This window comes from Amblyomma americanum, chromosome 6 (genome assembly GCF_052857255.1).
Source record: "Amblyomma americanum isolate KBUSLIRL-KWMA chromosome 6, ASM5285725v1, whole genome shotgun sequence".
NCBI classification, from domain to species: Eukaryota; Metazoa; Arthropoda; class Arachnida; order Ixodida; family Ixodidae; genus Amblyomma; species Amblyomma americanum.
This window is the reverse complement of record NC_135502.1, coordinates 145,862,442-145,889,637: the sequence shown is the minus strand read 5'-3', so window position 1 is coordinate 145,889,637 and position 27,196 is coordinate 145,862,442. Positions and strand designations below refer to the sequence as shown.

At 44.7% G+C, this 27,196-nt stretch overlaps 2 protein-coding genes across 2 annotated transcripts in view; both read left to right on the top strand.

The window, feature by feature from the left end:
* The first annotated feature begins 652 nt into the window (after positions 1–652).
* Positions 653–1,900, top strand: LOC144095562 (uncharacterized). Its single transcript, XM_077629253.1, has one exon. It carries the CDS (start codon positions 653–655, stop codon positions 1,898–1,900), a length of 1,248 nt encoding a protein of 415 aa, XP_077485379.1.
* Positions 1,901–5,895: 3,995 nt separating this feature from the next.
* The window catches only part of LOC144095561 (uncharacterized), a 56,839-nt gene continuing 35,538 nt past the window's right edge, over positions 5,896–27,196 (top strand). Inside the window, exons 1-7 of the mRNA XM_077629252.1 lie at positions 5,896–5,981; positions 6,408–6,648; positions 22,026–22,325; positions 24,604–24,629; positions 25,233–25,384; positions 26,420–26,731; positions 27,102–27,187. Coding sequence (XP_077485378.1) covers positions 5,896–5,981; positions 6,408–6,648; positions 22,026–22,325; positions 24,604–24,629; positions 25,233–25,384; positions 26,420–26,731; positions 27,102–27,187 — 1,203 coding nt within the window. The remainder of the gene's footprint in view (positions 5,982–6,407; positions 6,649–22,025; positions 22,326–24,603; positions 24,630–25,232; positions 25,385–26,419; positions 26,732–27,101; positions 27,188–27,196) is intronic.

Sequence of the window (27,196 nt, the reverse complement as noted above, 5' to 3'; positions counted from 1 at the left end):
GATTACTCGGAGTGCATGCCGCTTTGTTAGTGTGGTACACGGTTCTGGCTGTGACAATGGTTCGCCCGCGGTCGAAAGTTTGGGAACACTTTTCTGTGTGCGAAACGTCCACTGGCGGGACAAAGCGAGCAGTATGCAAGTACTGCAGTGTTCAGCATGGATTTCCGAACGCCACACGTTTGACAAGGCGCCTGTTGGCGTGTAAGAAATGCCCGCTGGACATCAAGGAAATTTGCAGCAAGGAAACGAACGCCAAACATCCTGCTGGTGTGTCAACTCAGTCATCAATTGAAGCAAGTGAGTCAGAATTCTGCAAACACGATGAAGAGCAGCCATTGCCAAAAAAATCAAAAGTATTGCGCCTTTTGTAGACCGCATGACTCCAGAGCAGCAAAGCCAAATCGACACTGCCTTGGCTCGAGCGATCTACTCAAGCAATGTGCCTCTCTCTGTGACTGAGAATGAACTTTGGAGAGCAGCTTTTAAGATGCTTCGACCGTCGTATTCTCTGCCTTCTCGACACCTTCTGAGTGGACCTCTGCTGGACTCGGAGTACACTCGAGTGAAGCAACACGTCGAGCAAACCGTGAGAAACGCTTCGTGTCTGACACTGTTGACAGATGGATGAACGAACATTCGTGGCGAGGCAGTCATGAATTTCGTCGTGGCAACGCCAAAGCCATTCTTCTACTCAGCTGTTGAAACAGGTCAAAATCGTCACACTGCGGTGTATGTTGCTGCCGAGATCTGCAAAGTGATTGAATCGCTGGGAAGCGATAAAGTAGTGGCGCTAGTCACAGACAATGCCAGCAACATGCAAGCAGCCTGCAGTATTGTTGCAAGCAAATACGAGCATATCACATGCATTGGATGTGCAGCTCACGGCCTGAACGTGCTTTTGAATGATTTGATGAAACTAAAGACATTGGAGGATGTCCATAGTACGGCAAGGCAAGTTATAAAGTACGTGAAGCGTACCCACATCGTTGCTGCGACGTTGCAGGAGAAACAAGAATCAATAGATGGTAAAGGGAGGTCCGAAACTCTAAAGCTTCCGAGCAAAACAAGGTGGGGAGGCATGGTTCTGTCACTTCAAAGCCTCTTGAGAAACAAGGAATCCCTTCAGCAGACCGTGATATTAAGTGACCTCAAAGTTAATAAGTCCGTGCGAGAAACTGTTTTGGACGAAGACGCTTTCTGGAAGTCCGTGCAAAGCTGCCTGCTCCTCATTACACCAATTGCGTCAGCCATAACCTCACTAGAGTCGGACAATGCTCTGCTGTCCGACGTTCCAGAAGCCTTCCATTCCATTAGAATTGAACTTGCAGCAAACCTGGCGACCTCCGCATTGACAAGCGAGGAACAGATTCGAGCGAAAGAAATGATCACCAGGCGCGAAAAGCTTTGTTTGCGACCAGTCCACATTGCTGCTAATTTGCTGGATGCAAGATATAGAGGAAGACACCTGGACGATGCGCAGATTGCAGACAGTTTTGAGTGGATATCTCAGCAAGCAGGGCACCTTTCACTGGACATCGGTAAACTGTTTTCCAACGTAGCAGAGTACAGGACATCCGCAGGAACATGGTCCAGGACAGGGGTCTGGGACTCAGCGAAGCACGTGGCCCCATCTACCTGGTGGCAAGGCCTTTGCACCAACCAGCCGCTAACTCCTCTGGCTTGCCGACTGCTGCAGATACCACCATCATCCGCCAGCTGCGAACGAAACTGGTCACGTTTCGGAAACGTCCATACAAGGATTCGCAACAGGCTTTCAGGGGAACGCGTTCGAAAGCTTGTGTATGTGCAGTCGAACCTAGCTGTGGACACAACTTCAATCCCTGCTTCTGCGCGTAGTGCCGCATCCAGCGACAGTGATTCTGAGTCGCATATGGGGTGACTTATAGATCAGGTTTCATGTTCCCATTCTCGGTGCAATAGAACAAGAAGTTCGTTCCACAAATATGATATTTATACCTTCATATTCGCCTCAAGTGCAAATCATTATTTATCTTCGCGGTGCAATAGAACAAGAAGTTCGTTTCACAATATGACATCTACAACTGCATATTCGACTCAACTTCGGAGCATTATTATTGATCGCTGTGTTTTTGCAAATAAATTTGTTTTTGTCACGTTTTGCAAAATTTCCAATTTTTCATGAAGAAATCCCTGAAAAAAAAACAGTTTTTTTCATGCCATTCAAAATTTCTAGATATTTTGCATCTCTACTCAGGCTATGAGAGACGCCGTAGTGAAGGGCTCCGGAAATTTCTACCACCTGGAGTTCTTTAACGTGTACTAACATCGCACAGTACACGGGCCTCTAGAATTTTGCCTCCATCGAAATTCGACCGCCGCGGCCGGGATCGAACTCGCGTCTTTCGGGCCAGCAGCCGAGCGCCGTAACCACTCAGCCACAGTGGCGGCTGATTCGCTGATGACATCGCCTTGCTGTGTCACTGAGGAGATGAATTGCAAATCATGATCAATGAGTCAGACAGGCAGAGCTGAACGGTAGGTCGTAAAATTATTCCCTCTTTTATCCCTTTCCATACGGTGAGGTTCAGGTGTGTGCCGAGATGTGATAGACACTGCGCCATTTCCGTTCTCCAGCAACCAAATTTTAATTTACCCACGAGCATGGACAGAACGCCAAAGAGCCGGAGCGTTCCTCCACGAACTGGGAGAAGGTTCGAGCGCTATGCCTCCCGAGAATAAAGGAAAAATTTGCGTCTCGATGTGGAGGGCAATTTAATTTGGAAACTGAGCGTATTTCAGAACGCTGATGGCGAAGATTTTTTGAATTTTCCTTGCTGACCTCCTCCAGCTTAAAGAACTATCTCTTCAGTGAAAATTTCCCCTTAATCCCTACAACGCTATGAACTATAAATAGAGGCCAACCTCAAATTGCCTTTTTCTTGAGTAATAATCGCAAGCTGGGCTAAATGGTTTAACAGTGCATGCCTAATATATACGGTTAAGACTGAGAATAGTTCTCTGAAGAAGAGCAGGCAAGAGCTTCAACCATAAATGTACCCTGTTGTCTACGGAAAGGAAACACTAGGTGTAGCGTTAAAGGGCTCTAGAAAAGGATGTTTGTAGTTTGCTATAAAATGTTTTCACTAAGTAGACGACAGGCAACCGTGCTTTCATGCCACGTATGATACCTCAAAAGCGAGTGGATAATTCACAATTCACTTTGAAAAATTTGCGCTGCCACACCTCACGGCAACCTACGCTGTCGGGCGTACGCGCGAAGCCTGGCACACGTTGTCATATCGTGCAAATACGTACCTCAGCAGCTGGGACGGCTATAGCCCGTTCGCTGCCCGCGGCCGCACTGGCGGGCCTAATTCGCGGGATCACTCTTGGCGTGCAGGGACAAGGTATTGGGGAAGTGTATGGGGATGGAGGAGGGATTCTGTCGCCGTCGTCGCTGAGCTTCTCGTATTCCGGGAATCATGGGGGCAGCTGGTTGTTCGCAATCCCCAGGCAGCACTTTCGCAAAAGCAGCAGCATCGGCACCAAGGAAGGGAGATGAATGGCAGCGCGCTGGTGGTGGCGCTTGCTGGAGGCAATCATCATGGCCTCCGACCAGCCCCAAGGTTAGACAGAGGCGCAGCAAGGAGTGCAGGGCAGCTGGGGCTGTCAGCAGGCGGCCTCCACAATTGCTGGCAAACGTGGCAGCAGGTGAAGACCGCAGAAACCTGCTACGGAGTAGCAGCACGGCGGGGGACGCTGAAAACCGCCGCCTCCGACGGCGCGTAGGGTGCTGCTAGCACAACAGAGGTGTCAGGCAGCTGGCGCCACCAGTTCCGGCGGTCGGTAGCAAGAGCGCAGGATACGAGCCTGGGAGGACCGCTGGAGGCTGCAGCAGGGGAGCAGCATTACGAGGTTGCTGGAAACCGCCACGGAAAGCCGCGCGAAGAGGCCCCACTCACACCATTGTGCGTGGGGTTGACGGAGGGCAGCAGGTAGACCACTCTCGGATTTGCAGGAAAAATGGGCCGTCGCCGCTGCAACTGACAACGACTGCGCTGAGAAGCTGTCCCGGTGGGCGTAGACTATACGGCCGCCGAAGCGGCCAACGGGTAGAGAGGCCTACTCGAAGTAGGAACGCGGCCGCCTAAGCGGCCGACGGACGGTGGGAAGCCCTAGTATAGGCGGAAGGGTGCCGGTTGGTGCGGGACGCACGCGGGGGTCCTCGAGCTTGTCCGCAGTACAGGAAGAAGGATGGGTCGGGCGCAACGAGGGCTTGAGCGCGATGGTAACGTCAGGAGGCGCAAATACTACGCGAGAGGAGAGGCCGCACTCGTCAGAGGTCCACAAGGAAGTCTCGTTAGAAATCTCCATCCTCCTGGCGAGTTTCCACACGTGTCGGCATCCGGCGGAGAGGTAGAGCGGGTGGAGCCGGCGAAGGAGCCCCGACATTTTACTGTGCAAAATGGTAGGAAAAGAGAGAAAGGCGTGAAGACGCGGCAATTCAAATTTTTGCCACATATAGGAAGGGCTCGACAAAACGCATTAAAAAAACAATCTTACTGAAGGATGTTTGTGAAGCGGCATAGTTTCACATATACAGCATAGCGCAGCTTTATTGAGAGCCTATTCAGAGCCAATTTAAGAGACCGAATGATAGCAGAATGGGTCAGAGAACAATCCCGCGTCATTGATATTCTCGTCTAAATGCGGAGGCATGGTCACCAAATGTAACGTAATGAATTTTAAGAGAGGCAAATTGTAGCCGCTGGCGGCATAAAGCGGATGGGAGTAGGAAGTTTGCGGGCCTAAGATCGCCACAGCTGGCCCAGGAGAGGGACAATTGGAAGGATATGAAAGGACCTTTCTCCTACTCAGAGCAAATTCATGCTGATGATGATGAGACGGCATACCAGACCTAACTATAAAGCCTCAAAGGACTCCAAAAAATACGGTGGTACTAGTGAGCTGATGAATGTTTCAATGAAATAGCGTTGGGGAGCTAGTGTCACAGAAAATCCGGTGTCGGCGTTGTGGGCCGTTGGCGCTGGTTGTTATTGTTGACATTTTAACGAGAGAGACGAGAATTTCCAAATTAAAAAATCTTGTGGAGGTAAGCGGAAACGACCATAAATTAGAACTGAATAAAAAGTATACCTAGTGAATGCGTTGCGGTCTTTGACTCTGTGAAGTGTCTTTGTGTTCTGATGCCGACATCAGTAATTATGAGTATGCAGATTCTGAAACAGGACCCCATAAAAATCGCATTCTACTCTATAAAGCATTGCGATTGACTGCCATGAGCTGTGGAACGCAGCTCATGGCAGTTCGTTCTGAAACGACTGAGGCTATGAGGGAAGCCGTATATAGCGGAGGGCTTTGGCAACTTCGGCGACCGGGGGCTATTTAACGTGCTTTTACATCGAATAGGGGTTTTGGATTTGAAATTGGGGGCCCAAAAGATTAAACCTTTGAAGACGTCAACTGTTTCGAACTCGTAACCCGGTGATATCGTGATGATTTCACCCCACCGGGCGGAAGCGTGGGTGCAACCCTTCGCGACCTCTTCTGGCTTCAGACGGGCAGGCAGCAGTGACCGAACCTGTGTGCATCATGTTATTTGCAGGTGTCAACTACTGCGATGTCACTGAACCCGTACCTCCCGAGCACCTGAGTTGTATGCGTCAGTTTGCTGTTGTGGTCAACGAATGTGACACCAACAGAGATGCAGACCTTCATTATGGCCTCTCTTTGTCTTTTATCTGTGACTAAAAACTTCCTCCTTTCGCTCTCGACATGGTTGAGGTGTCGACTGATACGTTAGACAGTTACTGCGCCTTTCCTTTCCTCTCAAATCACAATCACAACGGAGACACACAACTACCGATTCAGGGAGCATCGTCACTGCAGACGATGCTCAGGAGGTCGATGAGCCACTTTAGAGACCTCCGAGAGACTCCGAGCGACTTGTCCAAAGGGCAAGCCGTCGCGCCGAACAGGTGAGGACGTTCCACGCATTGCCTGGCAGTGCGTTCTATTCTTAAACGGGAATCTTAAGTGTTCTCCAAATTTTTATTTGTTTTTCCTCAAAGGCCTCAAGCATGAGGCATTACATGAGGAATGGGAATAACAGTTACCAGTTACAAGAAGATGACCCAGATTTTTTTCTTGAATTTCATAGGGTTGATAAGGTGTACGGCTTACAGCGGCAGATTGTTCTAGTCCAGAGGTGATTTACCAGAAGATCGGAAGTGAGCAGTAGTTCTTTCAGGGGGGGGGGGGGGGGGTAGACGGTCTTGTGGTTTTGGCAGTGGCAGCAGCGCCTTGCAAACATCACCACTTACTCTGCTGTCGAAACTGTACAGATAGGACAGAGAGCGGTCTTTGCCTGCCATGGATTGTCTGACATTGCCCGGCCCTATCAGACACGGTGGGCTGCCTGGCTTTTTCTGCCACTCAAGTCACCGTTCTACTACTGTTCTCCTGCACGATCAGATTCGCACGGAACCACTGCCGCTGTCATCGCTGCAAGCATTCAGTGCACCTGCGCGCCTGACGGAGCCATCGACCATACATAAATCGGAAGCACCTGGCGAAGCAGCCATTTGGAAGCGGCAGCAGCACCGTGCGAACATCACCACTTACTCTGCTATCGGAACTGTGCGGGTTAGTTTGTACTCATATTCTTCTACTTGATCGTGCTTGCGATGCGGTCGCTGCCAAAGACCTGTAGTGTACTTTCCTGTGTTGGTTCTAGCGACATCTCGTCGCAGTGAAAACCATGTCTAACATCTGCTGCACTTGTAATGTGGTCTTTCATGAGAGCGAGGGACGCGTAGTTCAGAGTGAGCACAGGAGTACCATTTCGGAAAATGTGCGGGGCTAGCGGAACAGTCTTTCAAGGCGAAATCTGACGCTGCCAAGAAATTGTGGCGATGCCAAGATTGTCGGAGCTCGGCGTGACGTGGTGATGAAAGCAAGGCCGATGGAGATATAAAGGCTATCCTTACATCTATTAATATGAAGCTTGAAAGCCTACCAGTCCTCATAACTCAAGTGGAAGCTATGGAAGAATCTATCACGCACTTGTGTGCCATTTTTGAAGATTTAAAAGAAAACAATCCGTGAGCAAGAAAATGAGATTAAAGTGCTCAGAAAGAAGGTGAAGAACTGGAGGAAAGGGACAAAAACAACCTATCACCTAAGGTACAACTTCAAAGAGAAGTAAATGACCTTGAGTTTACAAATTTGGCAGCTTAATTTGGAAGTTCATGGTGTTCCTTCCCTGAAAGATGAACACTTGCTCACTATATTTAATGAGGTAGCAGACAAGCTCAAGACGCCTCATCTCGTCGAACAAAACATTGTCTCGGCGCACAGGCTGCGCGCTCAGAAAGATAAGATACCCGGCATAATCGTGCGCTTCACAGGGCAGGCGATCAGGGAATCGTGGTTTAGCAAGTAGAAAAACCTAAAAGACAGTAAGCCAAACATCTTCAACCAAGAAAACCTAACGAGACACAACCGAGAACTGCTTCTAGCAACAAAAAATTGGGCGAAAGAGGCCAAGTTCAAATATGTGTGGTATACCCATGGGAAGGTTCTTGTGCCGATGATAGATGGGGCAAACGCAATTCAGATTAAATGCCTCGAGTATCTTGATCGCCTTAAGCCAAAATGAAGTCTTCACTGAGTGCTATACTGAAGTGAAGAGGAAAAGATGTATGAGCACACCTTTTACTCACCTGATGACATGATCATTACGGAATCTAATTTTAGGTCTTCCGTAATAAATTGTGTATACCCAAACGCAAGATCTGTCCGCCACAAAACATTTTCTTTAGAAGAATTATTCAGTAATTTTTTTAGCATTTCTGTTATCCTGTTCAGCGAAATATCAAGCACGAACTAGAGTGATGTCTTCAGAATGGGCTAAAATACGTACCACATCAACCGCCCTTGTGGTCGCGGAGGTGTCACTGCAATTTTCACATTGGAACAAATGGACTGTGAACTGCTTGATTCATTTAGCGTAGTGACTCCGGACTATGAAGTGTTAACTTTAATAGCAGATAAGTTAATATATTCGATTTGTTATCGGCCGCCAAATGGGCATATTTTAACATTTTTTTTTGGGGAAGACTTTCATTTGTTGTAGAGAACAAGTACAAGCTGACCGCCGCCGGTGGTTATAATATTGATATGGGTGTTAACACTCCTGCTAGTTCAAATTTTAACAACCTTCTCTTGTCATATGAATTTGACAACGTTAATAATGAACCAACCAGAATAACAAGTGAACGTTAGTCAGTGCTAGACATAATCATAACAAACCTCTCATTGCAAGGTATAATAACTGGTGCCCTATCATGTTCCATTAGTGATCATCTTCCCGTGTTCCTTTGCTTGCAAGTTGCCCACACTCTAAATTGTTCGTCTGCAGTCAGTCTTTACCAGCCAGTAGCCGATGCGGCTCTTAACGCGCTTAGGAATGAGCTGCTTCAAATAGACTGGTGCGAAGTCTTGAATATACATGATGCTAACAACGCCTGCATTGTTTTTTAGACACCTTCAAAACATTGTACAATGCTCATTTTCCTGTTAAAAGACGCAAAAAGAGGAGAAAAATTCGAAAGCCATGGGTCACACATGAACTGTACTAACGAATGAGAGCAAAAGATAAGCTCTACAGACAATTCTTAAACACCCGCAATCCTGATGATTTGACCGTCTTTAAATGGTATCGGAACCAACTAACAAAAAAAACTGCGTGCTGCATCTAACGAGTACTTCTCACGTTTCTTGGATGACAAAAATGAGTCAAGTGAGTTGCCCTGGGACAAATTAAACACGCTATTTCGTCCCAATAACCAAGGTAGCTGCATTTCTAAACTCACGATTAATGGCAAAGTTTTGCACGAGGCGGACCTGGCTGATGCCTTCAATATATTTTTTTGCAAATGTGAGTGCGCCAGGCAGCTTCTCAAATGCATGTCGATATATGGGCACGTGGAATAAAAACCAATATTTCTGCAGCCAGTGAATGTACAGGAAGTATTTTCAAGAATAAAAAATTTAAAGAGCAGTAGCACTAGGGAAATCGACGAAATTCAGATAAAACCAGTAAATATGTCGCAGATGTCATAGCACCAGTCGTGACGCATATTTTTAATAATTGTTTGACGACATCGACATTTCCACTGAAAATGTGACCCGCAAAAGAAGTCGTGCTGTTAAAAAAGGGAAGCCAAAACGAATTGGGCAATTACCGTCGTGTGTCTATCTTACCTATATTTTCTAAGCCACTTGAAAAAATAAAACACTGTAGGCTTGTAAATTTTCCTGATCACTGAGAAATAATAAATAAACACGAGTTCGGGTTTAGGAAGAATATGTCTACAGAATTAGCTCTGCTTCACCAGAAAGAGTATATTTTAACACAGTTTGAAAGCAAAGCAATAGAACACAGCCTATTTGTCGATTTTTCCAGGGCACTCGACCTGGTGAATCATGATGTTCGCTGCAGTAGCTGGACATTTACGGCATACGAGGGTGCGGATTACAGTTATTGCAATCATATTTATTTCATCGATGCCATGTAGTCCAAATAAACAACTCGAGATCACGAGTCCTGCCACTGCCTTGAGGTGTTCCACAAGGCAGCGTATTGGGCCCCTGTTATTTAACCTATATATTAATGACATTGTTAACATTAATCAGAACGCCAAATTTAATATATACGCAGGTGACACCAGCATATTTTTTTCTGGTAAAAACATCAATAAACTCAACACTTATTGTAATAACACCATGGTCCAACTGCAGCAATGATCCTTATCCAATTACATGAAGATTAACGATAGTAAAAGAAAAGGAGTTGTCTTCCGGTCGAAAAATACACCTGTTCCTCCTCATGCCGATATTGTTTTAAACTCTCATCCTGTTGATATTGTTGGCCATTTCAAATGTCTAGGTGCTATATTCACTGCCTATCTGTCCTAGGAATCCCACGTGAATTTTGTATTAGCCAAACTTTCTCGAATAACCGGTGTTGTCGGCCGTCTCCGATACATGCTTTTGACTAAAACAAAAATATTTGTCTATAAATCTCTTTTCTACCCACAAATCAACTACTACGAGCTTCTCTGGGGCACAAATACTTTCTCTAACACACAAAAAAAATTCCACATGCGAAAACGGTATCTACGCCACGTGTACAATGCTGGTTATAATGCAACCAATGCAGAATTCTTTCACAGGGAACATGTTATTACAGCTCATAAGCTATACCGCCACCATTTGAGTGCTCGGTTTAATTATGAAGTGAAAAAAAATAATCATAACCTGGATGCCTTGGCACGTTTAGAAATAAATGAGAAATGTTATAATACTAAACGTGGAGAAAACAGGAAGGTTTCTGTACCACGCTTGAATTCTGGTTTGGAGCATTAGTGTTATTCTCTGCCATCTTTTTTAAACTATTATCAGTCACTGAATTTTGGTTTATTTAGTTGTTCCACTGTTAAACTTAGAGACCTGTTTGGTGCTTGACTAACGTGATTTCATCTGTTATGGTGTTCGTTTTATCTAGCTCAGGACTTTTTCTTTTGTTCTGCATTGATCAAGTGTCTTCATATGCTTATCGCTTGTTCATTCTTTGGTGGTGATGCTGTTTGTTTTATCTGGCTCAGACCCTTTTCTTTTTTTTTCTGCGTTGATCAAGTGTCTTGATTTGGTATTGTTTGTTCATTCTCCGGTGCTGTCTAGACGCTGCCTTATATATGGGGCTGCGGACTCGTCAAGCCACCAAGTGGCAGCTTTTTCCCGAAGCGCATCCATCTGTAGCACCTGATGGAAAATAAAGATTTGATTTGATTTGAACTCGGCTTGATAGACGGTGCGCTAGTGATATGACTGACGCTCCTAAAGGTTAATGACAAACGCTGTGGAATCAGCACAATCGAAATATTTTTCCTTGTGTTTCAAGATTAGGTAAGCTGGCTCAGGATTTTAATAGAAGACTCCAGTGTGATATTATTATTCACAATAAATGAAGCAGATGGAGCGATTTTGTATTTTTATAGGTTTGGGGAGAAGCTAGACTGATGAGGGTCCCATACTGCTGAAGTGAACTGTATTTTAGGACGTCGAAAGTTAGGTATGATACTATTTTGACGGAAGAGGAAGCAAAACGATGACTGCGAAGTAAAAATCGAATGCACGTGGTTAGTTGCATTTGCGTTTGTCGTGATATATGAAGGCCATGTTAGGGTACGTGATAAAGTGATGCACAAATACTTGCAGGTAGGAGCTCAAGACTCTTCAAAACAGAAAATAACGTATTTAGACGGAATGCGAGATTGGCTGAAAAAAAATATATGCTTTAAAAAACTCAAGAAATATTATTATATCTTTCCATCAGTTTCGATTCGGGTTAGGTATTCTTAAGAATGTTGCCGTGAGTGCTTTTAGAAATCGGGTGGTAAATTAAAAAATCGCAACCAAAAAACTGGATGTTAGGGCTAAAGTTAGAGGGAAGATTGTTAGTGTAAAGAACGAAGACAGAAGGCTTCGAGCACTGTGCCGTAAGGAACACCTGAAGGAAGCGGAAACGAGGGAAACAAAAATAAGAAGAATTGTTCTCCGTTTTACGAAAACGCTCTGCAGCTTCTTTATTACCCAAGGATAAATGGTCAGGCGGGAAAGTTTTAGCAATAATTTTTTATTTATGCGGTACCTTATCGAAGTATTTTTCAAAGCGAAGAAACAGCGTGTCAACAGGAATGTGTAAGTTCGGATGTGAACCGAAGACGTTAATAATAAACGCTTATTGGTAATCACAGGATAGTCCTTTAAAAATACATGTTGGTTATGCTGAAAAAATTAGACAAGGACTAGAAATATGATAATGTGAGAATAAATAACATGTTTCATTAGTTTCAAACATGCTTGTGCGAGAAACAGGGCGGTACTCTTTATATGAATATGATGAGAGATTTGGGGGGACTGGGGCAATTTTATCCATTTTCATGTCTCATGGAAAGACACCTGATGACCAGGATTGTAGAAAACGGTGGCAAAACTTATGCTAAAAATGTTCTTAGTATTCTTTAGGACTTTCGAGTTTAAGCCATCAATGCCTGCTGAAGACGGCACTTTCATTGATTCAGGAGCTATAGCGTGTCTAAATATTGTTCCATTTTCATGAGGTTTGTAGCGTTTTCTTCTTTAGTGAAGAGAGGAAATGTTGCTGGCAGATTTTATTTTTTAGTTTCCTTTTTTTTACATATAAACAAATAAGTGGTCAGTATCCACAAAGAATGCGCTTTAAGATACATCGCTCTTTCATGTCATCTGCTTAAAAACGAAGTTAAGATCAAAATTTCCTCCGCAACGTTTTTTTTCCTTTTCTTTCCGGATTTATAAGCCCTAATTTGCATCGATATCGAGTTTATTGTTTGAGTTATACAGGCTTTGAAAGTTCTGTATGTATTTTATGCGGGAAATCGAAATTCGTGCTAAATTCAAATTGTGCGACGTGGCCCCACTGGCATAAGATTATTTGGTTGCTACTTAGCACTACCACCAACGTCTTGCTTGTCTGTGTTCGCGCGCGCAGGTTTTTCTCAGATACGCTTCGAAACGTCGGTTTTCTAACGAATCTTAGTGTCAATTTTATCTCTAATTCTGCTCCTGACCAGATAGGTCTTTCCCGAAATGTTCACGTTGTTTTCAGTGTAGGTGCTGTCGACTGTACGCGAGTAAGGCATAGGTGCGTCCTCTTTCCAGAAAGCAGATCGCTGGTTTCGGAGTCTTCATACTCCAGATCTCCGTGGTGTAAACAACGTGATGTCAAAAGGGCAATGCCTCGCTGGCAAAATCTTGCAGCTTCGCTTCTGAACCGGTTTCGCATGTGTCAAGTGTTCCCCAACAGCCTTTCTTTTCGCAAATAGAGCCGCCTCGGTATACGTCACACCTAGTCGCACCTCGTGCAGCACGCTGCCAAAAACCGCATATTTCAATCAGAAAAGCGCTCCATCCAATGCGTTGCCATAAATACAGAGCGATAAAGAAAATTTAAAAACAGCGAATCAGGGGGCATAACGAGACTTTTCTGTAAAACACATTAAGTATAAATCTTCACTTCTAAATCCGTGGCGTCACGACAATTCGTCGAAGACATTGTTTGATGTTTCCTGCTGTTCTCATGAAGAAAAAGAGGACAGGTGGGTGGCGGGAATAGCGCCTATCTTTTCTTTTATGTAGATGGCGCCTTTTGATAACTTGTTAAAAACAAATCAGTAATAGCAACTTTGTCCAAAAGAGTAGGAAGCAGCCCATGCAGTGGCGAAATTTGCGTTCAATATCGCCATGAGTAGCAAAAGGAAGATCTCAGTGGTTTTGAAAACCGCACCTCTTGCCCTTTATTACAACTTTGATTTGTTTCGTTGCGAAATTATAAGCAGTGAAGGACACATGAATGGAAATATTATATCTGCAATTTAGTTTAATATTGTCACAAGGTGGTGACAATGCCGTGAAGGTAACTGATGAGCGCAAGGATGTGGCACTAAAACAAACCCGATATTGGGCTGACTTCCGCCCATAAATAAACTGAACTTGGTGGCGGCGCTAGCAACAAATGTGCTTGGCGGTCATTGAAGAAGAAGAACGTTCGACATAAGGAGTTAAAAGCAACTGCAACAACCCAAAACAATGCCGAAATAGCTGCGCATGGCTTCAAACTATCAACCAATTTCGACGTTCACAGTGTTTCCTAGAATATTTGAAGGCGCAAATTTCGACCGCCTGAAAAACATTTTTTTGTCAGTCATTTAGTGATTACTACAGGTCAGTACGGATTTAAATAGAGGCGTACACTGAGGATGCGCTACTGGACGTCAAGAAAACCATAATTGAAGATAGTGAAGACAAAACGTTTATGCTCGGTTTATTCCTCTATTTAAGGATAACCTTTGACTCTATAGATCATCATATTCTGCTCAAGAAATAAGAAATAGGTTGAATACAAGGTTGCAATAAAGTTAATAAGGTGCTCTTTTTGCAGAAGGCAGGAGTTTGTTAATCCTGCAAACATACATCTGACCCTTTAGAAATAACGCTTTGCGTCCCGCAAGGCTCTAAATTGGATCTAAACTATTTTTGATCTATGATTTTTCATTTAAACTATGTTGCCATGTCTTTGACATGGCAACATTTACTGAACGCAAAAAGCGGGAATGTATGCGGATAACAGGAATGCATTATTTACTTCACACGACATCATACCGCTTCTTTCTAGTCTAAACAGCTATATGAATCAATTGGCAGTATGGTTACACGCAAACTGAATACAATCAAATGCAAAGTCGTAGCGAAGATTGACATCAGGTACAGAAGCCAAAATATTAGGCGTGTATAGGGAGAACAATATCTGGGAATATGGTTTCATTAATGTTTATCCTGGAATACACATGTCAAGTCATTGAAAAAATTTTGCGGGATGCAGTTTCGCGGAAGAATATATTTCTATGCAGTCGACCAAAACAGATGAATGAAAAGTAATGAATCACGAGGGGATATACGGGTTGCACGCACAGCAAAAATATCGGCTGAATAGGTATGGCGGAAATCCAGAAAGATTTTTTTCGCAAATCCACGCCCCTCAAATTTTTCACCTTGACTGTACATCAATTGTGTGTAGGTCTCTCACAGAAACAATTTCATACTTTACAGAATCGAAGGTTTAATTCTACTCTGGGTGAAAAAGCAGTTGTACAATGCCCTTGTATATTCGAGGTATGGTTGTGGCAGAATGAAATGTGGAACCACTAATAAAACGAATCATATAGATTAATATTTCTGCATAAAAAATGGTTCTTCGCATATTCTCCAATTACCATGTGCCTGTTGAAGACCTGAGAACTGCTGAATTCTTTAGGCAGTATGCTGTGCTGCGTACGGACAAGATGTCCCTTATGAAAATACTTCAATTTATGTGCGAAAAAAACCGCTTCCCAAGTATAAGCAATATAACGAACTCTAGGTGTTCTTATGTGGTGTTGCCCTCTTGTCTTGATTTTAACGCTCCCCAGTCTCAGTATCTACGTATTGTTTCAGACCCTAAGGTAAGATCAAACTGTGGGACACCAACCGTTTATTCCAATGTCGGAATAAGAAAAAAAATAGGACACGTGGTAAAATTCAACTGTGGCTAACATTTAAAAATAAGTTGAAAAAAAATGCTTTAAAGGACAAATCTGTAAATTAACCAAAGAATCACTTAAGTGTGCGTGTTTTGCTTTGCATATATGTTTCAATTTGAATATGAACTTGCGCATTATTGTTTATAAAGCTTGGGTATATTACGTTTCTTTTCATAAGCGTTCCGGGCAGAATACATGCTCTATCTATTTGTATCAATTGGTTAGTTTCTTCTTGTCATGTAATATGTTTTATATGTATGGGTTTCCAATTTGACTTTGGTTGTTTCTACCACAGCAGGGTAATTATGTGCCATTGAACTGGTTATATTGGTCAGAATTTCTATCATTGTGTACATACTTGTCATGTCTATAGTTTTTCCGGCACATTCATTATATGTGTGTTATTTGTCAGTTTTTTCTTCTCAACATATCTAAAACCAAGGGCAGACGAAGAACTTGTGCTCCACTGTACACAGGAGAACTGAGGCCTTTGTTAGGCCATCTGAGAGCCTTTACTCGCAGCCTTCTCTCGAATACAGAGGAACCAAGTAAAACCAGATCAAATTCTTTCAGATAACGTCGGTGGCATCTCGCTTAACAAAGTGATACACAGGCGCACCGATGGTTTTGAACAGGAACATAAAAACAGTACAAGAGTTTCACGCATTACTCACCTGTTAAATCATTCGCCGGATGCTTTAAGGAAAAGTAACGCAAAACAAAGCACAGACACTGCAAGATAAACATGGCAACGCAAAAGGCTTTTCACTGAGTCCTAGGCGTAAAATAGGCGTCCATACCCGTACACCGTCACCGGGCCTGTATTCCGGGTGGGAGCGGCGGAAGGCGTTGAATTCGGAATGGCCGGCGGAACAAGCACCCATCTCAAGGGTGTTGTGCTCGCGCTTCCTTCCTGCTGTGGAATTCGGCGAAGTGGGGCATGGCGAGGATTCCCAGAAGACCACCGCGAGGGTGGGTGAGCCCTCTGGGGGAGACGTGACTGCAGGACTGCCGGAGGGAACGACGACAATAGCGTCCCCAAATGTTCGAACAGGAATGCCGGAAGCAGCGACGATAGCGTTCAACGGGAATGCCAGCGACGACCATAAGCGTATTCGTTCCGGTCCTCGCCAGGACGGAGTGTGGTATCAGTGTGGTCCCCTTCAGTCACGCTGAATTTGAACAATTGCCCGAGTGCCGCACCTGCGACAGAGCCTCCGCGTTCCGGTCACCAGTCAAGCTCTTTCGACAATTGCGGGGAGACAGCCTGCATTCCTGTGTCATGCAGTTGCCCTCAGGACGCACGTGCGCGGCCACCTGGAAGCCGCGTGGACAACAACGTGCCCGGTTCCGGTTCCCTTTCCCTCGACCGAGCTGCGAAGAAGCATCAGGACCGCCTTGCCGTGGGTGGTACCATCAGTGCCATCGTGTGATTGGACATCATTCTTCAAACTCTATTCCCCAGCTAGGGATCTCGGGAATACGAAGAGTATTTAGGAGCTGCTGGTTTGATGCCAGGGAGAGCCTCCTTCTTGAGAGGTATCAGAGACTCTTGACTCCTAAGAAGCTCTCTTTACTGAAAAGCACTCTCAGTTGCCCGTACTTGCACATAATGTAAATAGTCCTTCTATAAAGTTTTCCACGTTTTCTTCCTCCGATCGTCCTCGTCTCTTCTCCGGCCCAGTCACGCTACCTGAATCCGAACAACTGGTGGCAGCGGTGGGATGCTGCTAACTGTATTCCAACAAGGGAGAAAATGCAGTCTGGTTCGTCACGAATTAAACATATGAAGTGCAGAAGGGGAGGCGTGCCCAGGATGTGTCAAACGATGAATCACATTTATCTTCTCTGGCTATGCGAAATCAGCACTGCTCTTAATTAACGCCCGTATCCCCACCCTACCATTATAATTTAACTTCCATATCAAAGACACGAGGGAGCTTAGGTGAACCAAAGCAGAAAACGTACTTCGCCTGACGACAGCTACTGGCAATATGTCCATTCTCTGGCAACCACATCTTCTTCGTTTATTGGCTTGAGAGGGGCTAACTCTTTTATGCGTCGGTCCTCAAGCTTAGGCTACATATCCACAGAGAGTTCTCGGCTCTACTTTGTCCACGCAACAACTAATACTTTCGTATGACGGTGGAACTTACACTCCTGGAGATGAAATAGAAGTTACCTCCTTTTTTGGTTCTTCAGTGTTGCCATTCATCAATACAAAAGGTTCAAATCTGAATTTCTTTGTATATGGTGAACACTCTTAACATCGAACAAAATTCCTTGCGTAGCTGGGTGGTCAAAGATAGGGAAGTATAAGGAATTCGTTGTCAGGTTATTTACTAAAAATTGAGCAGAGAAATCAATTATCAGTGAGGCAGACATCAAGTACCGAACTGGCATTGTTGTCATCGTCGTGTAATGTTAGAGGGCTGAAGTGTGTAGGGTTACAATTTTTCCAAATCTTGCTAGGCTTAGTGCGTAACATAGACGGTTTTCTACTAGGAAACATTGTTTGCTCACATTGACGTACTTAACTCGAAACCAAGCTATTGATTCTGCTCTTGGCCAATCGCCACGAAAAGCTGTCGAAATCAAATAAGAACCCTGGCTGTTCACGCAATCGCAGAATTTTAGTTTTTCCTATGTATTCTTTTGCATAGTAGAAAAAAACAAGTGGCGTTTTTGCGTACGCCATGGGAAAGGGACAGAGCGCACACAAGACGTAAACTGAAATTTTACGTCCATACGCAACACATTTATCGTTGGGAGAATGAAGTGACTTCAGAAAAAGAAATTGTAGTTCTTGCCCATTTGGAAAACTTCTTATCTTCGACATGGCAGTATAGTTGGAGCGCTCACGCAGTGGTCGCCTTCACGGCCAATTTGGGGCCTTTATGGTGGGACTGCGTGCAGGCGCTTGCAAAAACATACAGGCCCCAATGTTTCAATCTAAGTCGTTTAGCCGCACAGTTGCCGAACTGATCTTAAGGCGCTTGAAGAGCAGACAGGCGCAGAAGATAAGAACGACGAAATACGCACGCAAATGCTAACTAAATACTATTTGTTCGCGGAAGGTCACATCTTATATAAGCCAATGTTTAGTTTCGTTTCGGGTTAACCTCCCAAAGTGACACAGGCTATCAGGGACGCCGTAGTGGAGGGCTCCGTATAATTTCGACAACATGGGGCTCTTTAACGAGGCTCTGAAAACGCACAGTACACGGGCCTCTAGCATTTCACCTCCATGGAAACCCGACTGCCACAGCCGGGATAGAACCCGTTCTCTCGCGTCAGCAGCCGAGCACCTTTCACCACTGAGCCAACATAGCAAAAACGCATGAGGAGATGAGCAGACGCGTACAACACCAAATAATTTCTCTTTGTTTTTCTTTTTATTTGTTAAGCAGTTACCCGCTTTTAAAACGTCTATTAGGCGCAAAGAGAGATCATCAGGGGATACTTGAGAAATCACTACCAATTGTTTTCATGTGGTACGCTGCTAAATTAACCAGCGCCGTGTTGTCTGTCCTCATACCATGAATGTTTTTCTGTTTCAATCGGTCAACACATCCTTTGCACATGACGTACGCAACTAAATGTCTGCTAGCCCAATTTGGTCGATGTCAGACTTTAAACATGACATGAGAATAGAATGCACAACTCCAATGACACACTTCCCAAACAGCGCTTCGTGATTTTTCTAATAGCTACGTTTTTGGCATTTCAAATGCGTGGACACACCCTTCTTGTTGCTTTCTCGGCTCCCAATAAGCTGTGAAAGTTGGGCGCATGTATTTTCAATTCCAAACAACGTTGGCACGAGAAAAATTATGAGAAGAAATTCGTGAAGTGTTCGGCTTTAGTGATGTACTCTATTCCCATGCTGTCAGGCAAGTTCTAAATGGGTAAAACGACGTTGTGTCAATTGCAGTTTTGGAGAGCACGCCCAAAAATGATAGAACATAGAAGACAAGTACACTATTTTTTTGCGCACGTCAGTGAGTTCGAAATATCTGCGGCACGATTCGAAGAGAAAAAGCTTTTCGTAAAAGTACACACAAGAAGCTGCTGACTAGTTCTGAAGCCTACCACATAAACACATTTGGCAGTGAGCGCTTTAGTGCACAGTGCTTTAGTGCACAGCCGCTAGCTGCTGAGCAGATGACAAAAACAAAACTAAAGAAAATCGTTTGATGTACTATGCCACACCATGCCTGTGGATGCATTTTGCTATGTTTGTTCACTCTTCATTGTTTGTTATGCATTTTGCAGTTTTTCTCACGCAACTTTTCAGTCTGTATTAGGCGTGACCTTCCACCAATAAAAGCGGTTTTCAGTTAGCGCTTATGCGTGTATGTCGTCCTTGCTATGATCTGTGCCTATTGGGCTAAAACATTCTGCAAGATCAATATGCTGAACTCACCCAACAACAGTTTTAATCGATCTTGTAGCTGCCACTAAAGTGCTAAGCTGCACACGGGTGCAACGAGATTGCCGCTTAATTCGCGATGATTTGGAACGTGCAGTCATACGCACTGCAAGTCTCAGGCGCTAACGAAATAAGCTGTATATGTGGAAAGGGTTGTACACCTCCTGGCGACCGCGTATGTTGGAAACACGCACTTATACGACTACTCTGTTTAGCTCCAAATTTAGCCCCGCACCATATACACACGTTGAAAAGTGCTCACAGAGATTTTTTTATGTAGCGTCCTCATTATCCATCTGCACAATTTGCTCGGGTAAACAGAATGAATAAGATTACTCTCGCCATGCAGAGAGCATTCTTGATATTTAGAGAAGGCTGGCTTGTTTTCCCGTTTGGAGGCTCCGAGCGTGCCTACGAGCTACTCGGAAGCAGTAAACACGTCGTTGAGCCGCTGTGATGCCCCTTACTTCTCCTACTGACTTATCGTGTAACTACAAATGTTAGTAGTTGATTGACAATAGACCGGTTTCACAAAGCCCACTGCGCATACCGGCGTTTACCGGAAGTCGCGAAGCGCCATCTTGGTTGTAGTCCCTGGTGGCGTCGTCTGCACGCCCACGCGGCCGCCGTAGCTTTCCGCCGTTTCATTTACTGTGTTGAGCTAAAAGAAAAAGAGGCACCACTACGGAGTTTCAGGGGATGCAGTGCTAATCGCAGCAGGCGCTGTGCTGAGAGGGTATTCAGTTGCAGCAGGGAGTGCAGTGACCGCGGCGGAGATGCGGCGCTTGTTACTCTAAACTTGTCGTTAAAAACGTTCTAGGTGACGAAGAAAAAGCGCTTGACCATCCCTTTTTCTCGTTTGCAAGCAGAAGATTTCTGCGCATAGCGATGAACGCGTTTTACGATTTCACACAGCGTTTACTTTTCTTGCCACTTCATTTTCTCGTGCGAATTTTCGTTGCATCCACCTAGGCAATCTCCATAGCAGTGTCACAACCCGTTTTTCATCACGCTCCTTGTTTAAACTGCCATGCGGTAGCTCTTTCTTTATTCCTATAAACATATAAATAACTTCACGCTGGATCGGCTGGTTACCAGCAGGAAAGCTGTGGAATAAAAGCGAGCTATGATGTTTTTCTAGAGTTGTGACCAAAGCTTGTGCTCAGTGCAAAATGATAAAAGGAGAAGCCCGTCGGGAAGACTTTGAGTGCGCCAAATTAGGGTTTAATGGTTTTTAATTTTCTGACCAAATTGTTAACTTTTTAGCAGATTGTCAAAACATAAATTTCTTTTTGATTAAATGTGATGCAATCTTTGCCGGCAGTGGGCTCCCCATGAGACTTAAGTTTTTATCACAGTAGAAACTGATCCCGTTGACTGATCAGTAAACACTAGATAAGCATTTTTTGAGGGAAAGCTCTACTTCACGACTAAAGCTGCAAAAGCCGCGGCATCGCTGAAGCCTTGACCTTAAATAAATAAATAAATAAACAAATAAATAAATAAATAAATAAATAAATAAATAAATAAATAAATAAATAAAACATTACCCCGACTGGACTCGAACAAGTGACAACGCGAAACGACCAGCTTCACAGGCCACTACACGAGAGTACTATGTTATCACCGCAGCTTATCACGCCTTTTGTTAAACTGCCACACACTTTCGCTGATGATGACGATGATTACCTCAGGCTTTGTGCACACTTTCGTTATGTGAATTGCACATCGTCGTCATCATCAACTTCCATCTGCGGCGTGAACAGACGAGATCAGCTTAATCTTGTTTAGGATTTAGCACGAGTCTTATATCGTCGCCAGACATACCAGCGACCCAGCAAAGCAAAAACCAAGAGCCAATCAGGCTAAACACTTGCTATCGCACGTCTATTCAGTTTGTTAAAACCCTATCATTTCTTTATTTTTAAAAACAGTGAGTAAAGTTGAAAGACATTCAGACTGAATGCATGTCGCTAAAATGGCTATATCACGTGAACTCAAAGACAGCTAGATGTGCAACAAAATGTCAGGAGTTGTTCCACATTTTCACGGTTTTATAGCAACGCTTTCTGGTTCCATGAAATGGAGAAAGCACTATCGCTACTATGGCAGCTTGAAGTATCAGGAGTGAATATGCGCATCAAGCATACGCATTGCGGATTCCTGAATAGGAAAATAAAATGTCACACAGGTGTCTCACACGTGCGAGGATTTATGGGTACTGCATCAAGAAAGGACTTATACCTCATGAACTTGCCACATTGTTTGGTTTCGCCAGACCCTCCCTCGGTCATGTTAAAAGGATGTGCCGGATCCTACGATCCGAGCTGTGGAGACAGGTTCGTCTGTTCTACGATTGGCTTCGTTTAATGTGTTTTTCTCGGGACCCCATTGTCGGCACAAAGCTACAGTCTGTGCGGAAACTAGCAGCCCAGACCACAGAATTCATGTGGCAAAGGACTCTGCTTTTGCTACCCAAAGGAAGGAAAGAAGCCCAAGACGGCGGTACGGCTCTTCAGATTCTCGGGGGAGCATACGTTCCGGAAGACGTCGTTCAAGTCATCAAGAAGGGACCGAAGTACAGCCTCGAGCCGAGGATCCCTGAACATGAGCTACTTGCCCTCAATCGACAGATTTCTAACAAAGCCGATGTGGAGGACAAAGAAAGGTGCCTGCTCGACGGTGTTGACAGCCTTATCAGGACGGTACCTACTTTCGGACCTCGCCAACGATCTCCAATGAAGCATGTCGTAGATTTTTTCAACGACAATGCCCTACGACTTATGTAGGCCAACAAGAAGTAGGCTTCGTCGTTTTGCCGTCAGGCATGTTCAGCGAGAAAGCAGTCCAGATCATCCACAAGAATTTCAAGACTACAAAACTGAAACCTGGAAAGGTAGAAATTCGGGCAATTTCCGTATGTGAAGAACTCGGTTTACAGAAGCTCGCAAAAGGTATTCACGACAGCAAGCGCAATAGCTTGGATGTGTTTTTCACTGCGAAGACACACAAGGAAGGTGTACCTTTCAGGTGAATAGTGAACGAAAGAGGTTCCTGGCAAAATCTTGTTAGCCGCTACCTTCAAAAACAACTCAATAACCTGGTAGTGGAAGATCCGTTGGGCGTCAAGAACAGTCTGGAAATCATTCAATTTCTGCGGGAGAACGAATCACTAGGTTCTATTTTTTCTGTAGATGTGGTTGATCTCTTTTATTCTATACCACATGCAGAGTTGATGGCATCTGTCTTGGCCTGCATTGAAACAAGCGGCCTGATTGCTTTCCAAAATACTGCCGGAATATCTGCAGATAACTTTTTAGCACTCTTAGTGTTTTATTTGTCTTCGACAAGCGTTTATTTTCAAAGTGAAATGTATGTGCAAAAAAGAGGAATATGAATTGGTTCGTGCGTCGATCCCGTACTGTGCAACATCTTTCTTGCGGCCATTGACAGAACCTTATCGGTGGCATTTGACGCAAGCAAAGTTCTCAAGACCTTTAGGTACGTTGACGATTTTTTAATTATATTGACTAAGCAATCACCCTTGGCTTATTTGCAAACAGTGCAGGATATCCTTGTAGATTTTAAACAACATGGTAAGGGTTTGGATTTTACTTATGAACTCGCGGAAGAAAGACAGTTACAGTTTTTAGATATTGACATAACCATTACTGACGAAGGCGTTTGCTGGATGTATCGACCTCGTGCCCGCAAAGAATTGTTACCCTACGATTCGACGCACTCTAAAACTGTGAAACGTGCCATTGCCATCATGTGCCTTGAAACATCTCTCAAAAAATCGTGCTGTCATAAAGTACAGGAAAGCTTTGTATACAGATACAAAAGCTTAGACAGGCAGGCTTTCCTTCCCTGGTGATTAGTTCTGTCACGGAAGCATTACAGAAAAAAGTAAAAAAAGAAAGAGAAAGAAAGAGCGAAGAAGGTGAATTATCTGAAAAGAAAATCAAACCGGTGGTGATTCCATACTCCCGCCAAGTGGCTCATAATCTTAAGCGTGTTGCCGCAAAATACAAAGTACCAGTGGTCTTCTCTGCACCCAGAAAACTTGCATCACTGTGTCGAAAGATTGGAAATGATGATGCCAAATCAACAGAATGTGAAATTAAGCATGTAAACCCGTCTCTGAAATGCGCTTTGGGGGTGGTTTATAGCATCCCGCTGACCTATGGAAAGGTGTACATCGGCCAGACAGGCCGATGTATTAATGCACGTTTAACCGAGCACAAACGATCACTAAAAGTTGGTACCGGGTCACATTTGCCGCATCACTGCAAGGACTGCGGCAAAGAAGAGAAGAAGAATTGTCAACCAAAGCTCCAGGAAACTCAAATCTTTTGCAGAAGTAAAGATAAGACTGCCCGAGAACTGCTAGAAGCCCACCGGATTAAAAAAGGCGGGAGTTCCTGCATCAGCACCCCATCGCCAGTCATACATAAGAATGAGAGTATATTTTTAGATAAGTGTAGAAAGATTTGAGTCACTTTTCTTCCCTACTATGCAGTATCCATACCATCGCCAGTATCTTTTACCTTTTGCTTGTGTTTTTTTCCATCACCCCTACCTCTTGGCTATAAATAAGCCGTGCGTGTATCCAATAAACAGTATCCAGTAGCGCCTGTGTCGTCTCCGTCTTTGCCTATGTGCCGTGTCTTTTGTGCACTTCATCCACCCAATGCTTAGCCACAATTTTACATCGGGCAGAAATCGCATCACAAATGGCTTGAAGCAGCACAAAAGCGAATTCGACCGCCTCTTAGGCGGCTATTTAGGCGATGCATCAATGCTGAGCGACGCATAAAAGGCATTTCTAAGAGATTCAGACCCTAAATTTTGTCCTTTTCCACTACGCACCGACGAACAGGGACAAGACGGCTCAATGTGCGGAACAGGACCACCTTCTACGCTCTATCCCGGGGACCATTTCGTACAAACTAAAAATCCACCGCCCTCTGTTTCGTGCAGTTGTCGGAGCACATGACACTCCTGAGGTGAGCCCTCTTCGCTCAAAAATCCAGCGATTGTGCGCCGAAACGTTGTGCGGCGACGCTAACTTTGCTGCTGCACGCGCTAGACGCCACGCACCGCGCTGACGCAGCCGCCGGCGGCGGTGGCGTAGCGCGGTGAAAGCTGTCTATTGCGCGCAAACGACAGTTCTCCTCTTCAAAAATTCCTTCAACCCGTTTTACCTAAACATTACGTGTTTTGTTTGCGGACAAAATTTGTGTTCACGTTTAGTACGCATCCTTTGTCCCCCTATGAGGTGCCATCTTTTTTCTCCAAGGATTAACGGCAACTAATCCTATTTTCTGTTTTTGCCCTGAACGGAGGATTTTCCTGCATGTAGAAATTTTGTCTTCGTGTCCCTCATATGACCGTAGACAGCCCTTTTTGCTTTCTTAAGCTCGCTCCAGACCTTATCGGACACGTGGCGACCTCTCGTCGCAATTTTATCTAAAAAAAACGGGCTGCGGGAAATTGGATACAGCAGGCGCATCTCAGCTTGTCTTGGCGGCACGGCTCTCTGAGAGCACTCACCAGTGTCATCTTTCCCGCTAACTCGTGAACTATCTCTATAACAACCTGTGGTTCAGGAAGTTTAATGTTCTTCGAGCACCAGCCCGCTGGAGAAGCCTCCGCACTTTTCTAGGGCCACAGGAACCGAGAAGACCTGCACACGTGTGCTTTACAACAGCGATGAGCGTAGTGTGCTTGGCTTTGCTTCTAGTCCTTCTCGACACGACAGGTGAGTGCAAATGTTATTAAGCGTTTATGCATTCATTTTCATTTTTTTTATTCTGGGATTTTGTTTCCATGCATTACTTCAAAACATTTCACAACAATGTGTGGTTCCCGCACGATATACCTCCAACATGTATATTTTATTGTTAGCTGCCTTCTTTACCACTTATTTTATTTGAATACCCGGCGCGAAAATCGGTACTAAGGTCATCAGAGTTTAAAAAATTTCTCGGTTTTCGCATTTTGGCTGACTCTGGCAACCAGCTTTAGACGTCCAGATGGCTTGGGCTAAAACCACAAAACAAAGACTGCACCTGCATCAAGAGTTTTAAAAATCGGACGAATGGGCTCCAGGCAGGATTCTCCTAATGCCAAATAATACAGAAAATCTCTTCCTATAGATAAGCCATCTCCACTCGGTGTACCACGCTCTTCGGCTTCGCGTCAGCCGGTTTTTGAAGATTACGTTGAATGAAAGAGCGGTGACGTTACCGAAATGGCATCATGCTTGGTGATGTTTGCTGTTGTCCGCGCGGCGGAAAATTGCTCACGCTCAGTCACAAGATTGCGCACGGTGATTACAATGCATCGTGTAAGAATTTCTTCACCATCTCAGTACACTCCGAAATTCATGATAAAGTCTGAATTTTTTTTCAGCATTCAGCACATATGTTGTTGATACGAGGAGAAAGATTTTCCCGAGTTCACCAGGATTACGAAGAATCTGTTATCGATGTATCGTGTTGACTACAGCATGGTTTGCAGCATGCGCCCAGTCGAAAAGTGGGGCATGCGATTCAAGCATCTCTTACAAATGTTTCAAGACTGAACTGAAAAATAATGATGCTAACAAAGAAATGCCGAAATATACATTTGCTAAAAGTGTTTCTCCTTCAGGCTTCTGTCGGTTAAATGGACTAGCCTTTTTTCAGCATAAATTTACATGTCGTGACATACTTGTAAAATCTGTTGAGAAGATTACAGCACAGGGCGGCAAGCACTGGCGATATGACTCTAGCCTTGCACATATGACTTCCAGTGTCGCAAGAGCCACGCTTTATATCTGTGCTATCGTCGGAGCAGCGCAATGTGGTGGTCAACATCGTTGGTCCATTGTCCTGGAATGGAGACCCAGTCGGCTTCCACGTCATATGGAAGGCAACCAGCGAGCACTACGGGCCGCGTGGAGAGCTGGACATTCCGCTGACGCGCGATGTGAACGCAGTGAATGCCACGCTGCAACTACCGGAAGGCATGGTGTACCGCATATTCTTGAGCTGCGTGGTTACCGACGCCTCGGGTGCAAAAGTCAGGGGCCCCGTGTTGGAGGTGGAGGAAAACGTCCCTGTTGGTAAGACCCACACTGCACGAGATGTTTCTTCCTATTGGGGCAGCCCATTCTTCTTATGCCATCACAGTCCTAAGGAATATGGCCTAAATGATTTAGTAAATGGTTCGAAAAACTGTTTTACGTGTTTTATGGCTAGAGTATCGCTTCTTTACGTCTGACATGGTAAAGTGTATTCCTCATCTACCATAGAGAAATGGCGCCTGTAACGTACGGCACGGCAGAATTTTCGCTCCGTAAACGTTATATTTTTCCGCACCTCGGTTTGCATTTCGATACACTGAAGTAGTCAGTTCGAGGAACGAGCGTAATGATAGTTTTGAAATGATAGGCGCCGCTTAACTATAACTGGGTTTCTATCCACCTATTACAGTTGGTTACGACGTGTGGGCATATGCTGTTGACTCCGCTCAGGCAGTCGTCTCTTGGCGTGCCTCGAAGTCAGTGGAGATATTCAAAGTAAGAGCC

Excerpts from the sequence above, each read along its gene's own strand:
- LOC144095562 (XM_077629253.1), top strand. The coding sequence starts at position 653 with ATGAATTTCGTCGTGGCAACGCCAAAGCCATTCTTCTACTCAGCTGTT.